This window comes from Malurus melanocephalus, unplaced genomic scaffold (genome assembly GCF_030028575.1).
Source record: "Malurus melanocephalus ecotype Western Australia unplaced genomic scaffold, MMel_1.1 scaffold_2086, whole genome shotgun sequence".
Classification (NCBI taxonomy): domain Eukaryota; kingdom Metazoa; phylum Chordata; class Aves; order Passeriformes; family Maluridae; genus Malurus; species Malurus melanocephalus.
Window position 1 is genome coordinate 257 of NW_026625318.1, and position 1,427 is coordinate 1,683.

Here is a 1,427-nt window from a genome sequence, read left to right on the forward strand (position 1 = left end):
CCTGGTGTCAGAAATGTGTCCTGGGGGGAGGTGACAATGCTGAAATCACACCTGGTGACAGAAATGTGTCCTGGGGAGGTGACAATGCTAAGATCACACCTGGTGACAGAAATGTGTCCTGGTGAGGTGACAATGCTGAAATCACACCTGGTGACAGAAATGTGTCCTGACCCAGTGACAATGCTGAAATCACACCTGGTGACAGAAATATGTCCTGGGGAGGTGACAATGCTGAAATCACACCAGGTGACAGAAATGTGTCCTGGGGAGGTGACAATGCTGAAATCACACCTGGTGACAGAAATGTGTCCTGGGGGGAGGTGACAGTGCTGAAATCACATCTGGTGACAGAAATGTGTCCTGGGAAGGTGGCAGAAATCTGTCCTGGGAAGGTGACAATGCTGAAATCACATCCTCGAGTGTCCTGACCAGGTGACAATTCTGAAATCACACCTGGCAACAGAAATGTGTCCTGGGGAGGTGACAGTGCTGAAATGACATTCTCGAGTGTCCTGTTGAGGTGACAATGCTGAAATCACACCTGGTGACAGAAATGTGTCCTGGGGAGGTGACAATGCTGAAATCACATCTGGTGACAATGCTGAAATCACACCTGGTGACAGAATGTGTCACCTCACTCACCAGGTGACAGAAATGTGTCCTGACCAGGTGACAATGCTGAAATCACAGCTGGTGACAAAAATATGTCCTGTCCTTTTTCAGGCTGTCGGCTACAACGTGACCGGGATGGGACAGGGTGACAGAGAGCCCTGGAGGCCACCGCCCCACGGCCACCACAGTCCCCTGAATGTCACCGTCAATGGCACCCCCTGCATCCTCTTCTGGGCCAAGAGGATCATGATCAGGCTGCAGAACCACACCCAGCTGGACCTGACCGACAAAACCTTCGGGGTCCACGCCACGGTGGACGTCGGGGACTCCAACTGCAGCGAGGACAGCGCCACGTGAGGCTGGGGCTGGGGCTGGGGACCACTGGAAAATATGGGAAAATATGGGGGGATATGGGGAAATATGAAAAAATATGGGAAAATATGGGAAAATATGGGAAAATATGGGAAAATCTGGGACAGCAGGGGGAAATATGGGAAAATATGGGACAGCAGGGGGAAATATGGGAAAATATAGGAAAATACAGGAAAAGATGGGAAAAGATGGGAAAAGATGGGAAAATATGGGAAAATATGGGAAAATATGGGAAAATATGGGAAAATGTGGGAAAATATGGGAAAATATGGGAAAATATAGGAAAATATGGGAAAATATGGGAAAATATGGGAAAAAAATGGGAAAATATGGGAAAATATGGGAAAAAAACATGGGAAAATATAGGAAAATATAGGAAAATATGGGAAAATATGGGAAAATATGGGAAAATATAGGAAAATATGGGAAAATATGGGAAAATA

At 47.0% G+C, this 1,427-nt stretch overlaps 1 protein-coding gene across 1 annotated transcript in view; it reads left to right on the plus strand.

Annotated features, from left to right (window-relative positions):
• Positions 1–723: 723 nt before the first annotated feature.
• Positions 724–1,427, plus strand: part of LOC130587562 (V-type proton ATPase subunit S1-like protein) — a gene marked incomplete at its 5' end in the record, with an annotated part of 9,537 nt that continues 8,833 nt past the window's right edge. The window contains one exon of the mRNA XM_057388544.1: positions 724–965. Coding sequence (XP_057244527.1) covers positions 724–965 — 242 coding nt within the window. The remainder of the gene's footprint in view (positions 966–1,427) is intronic.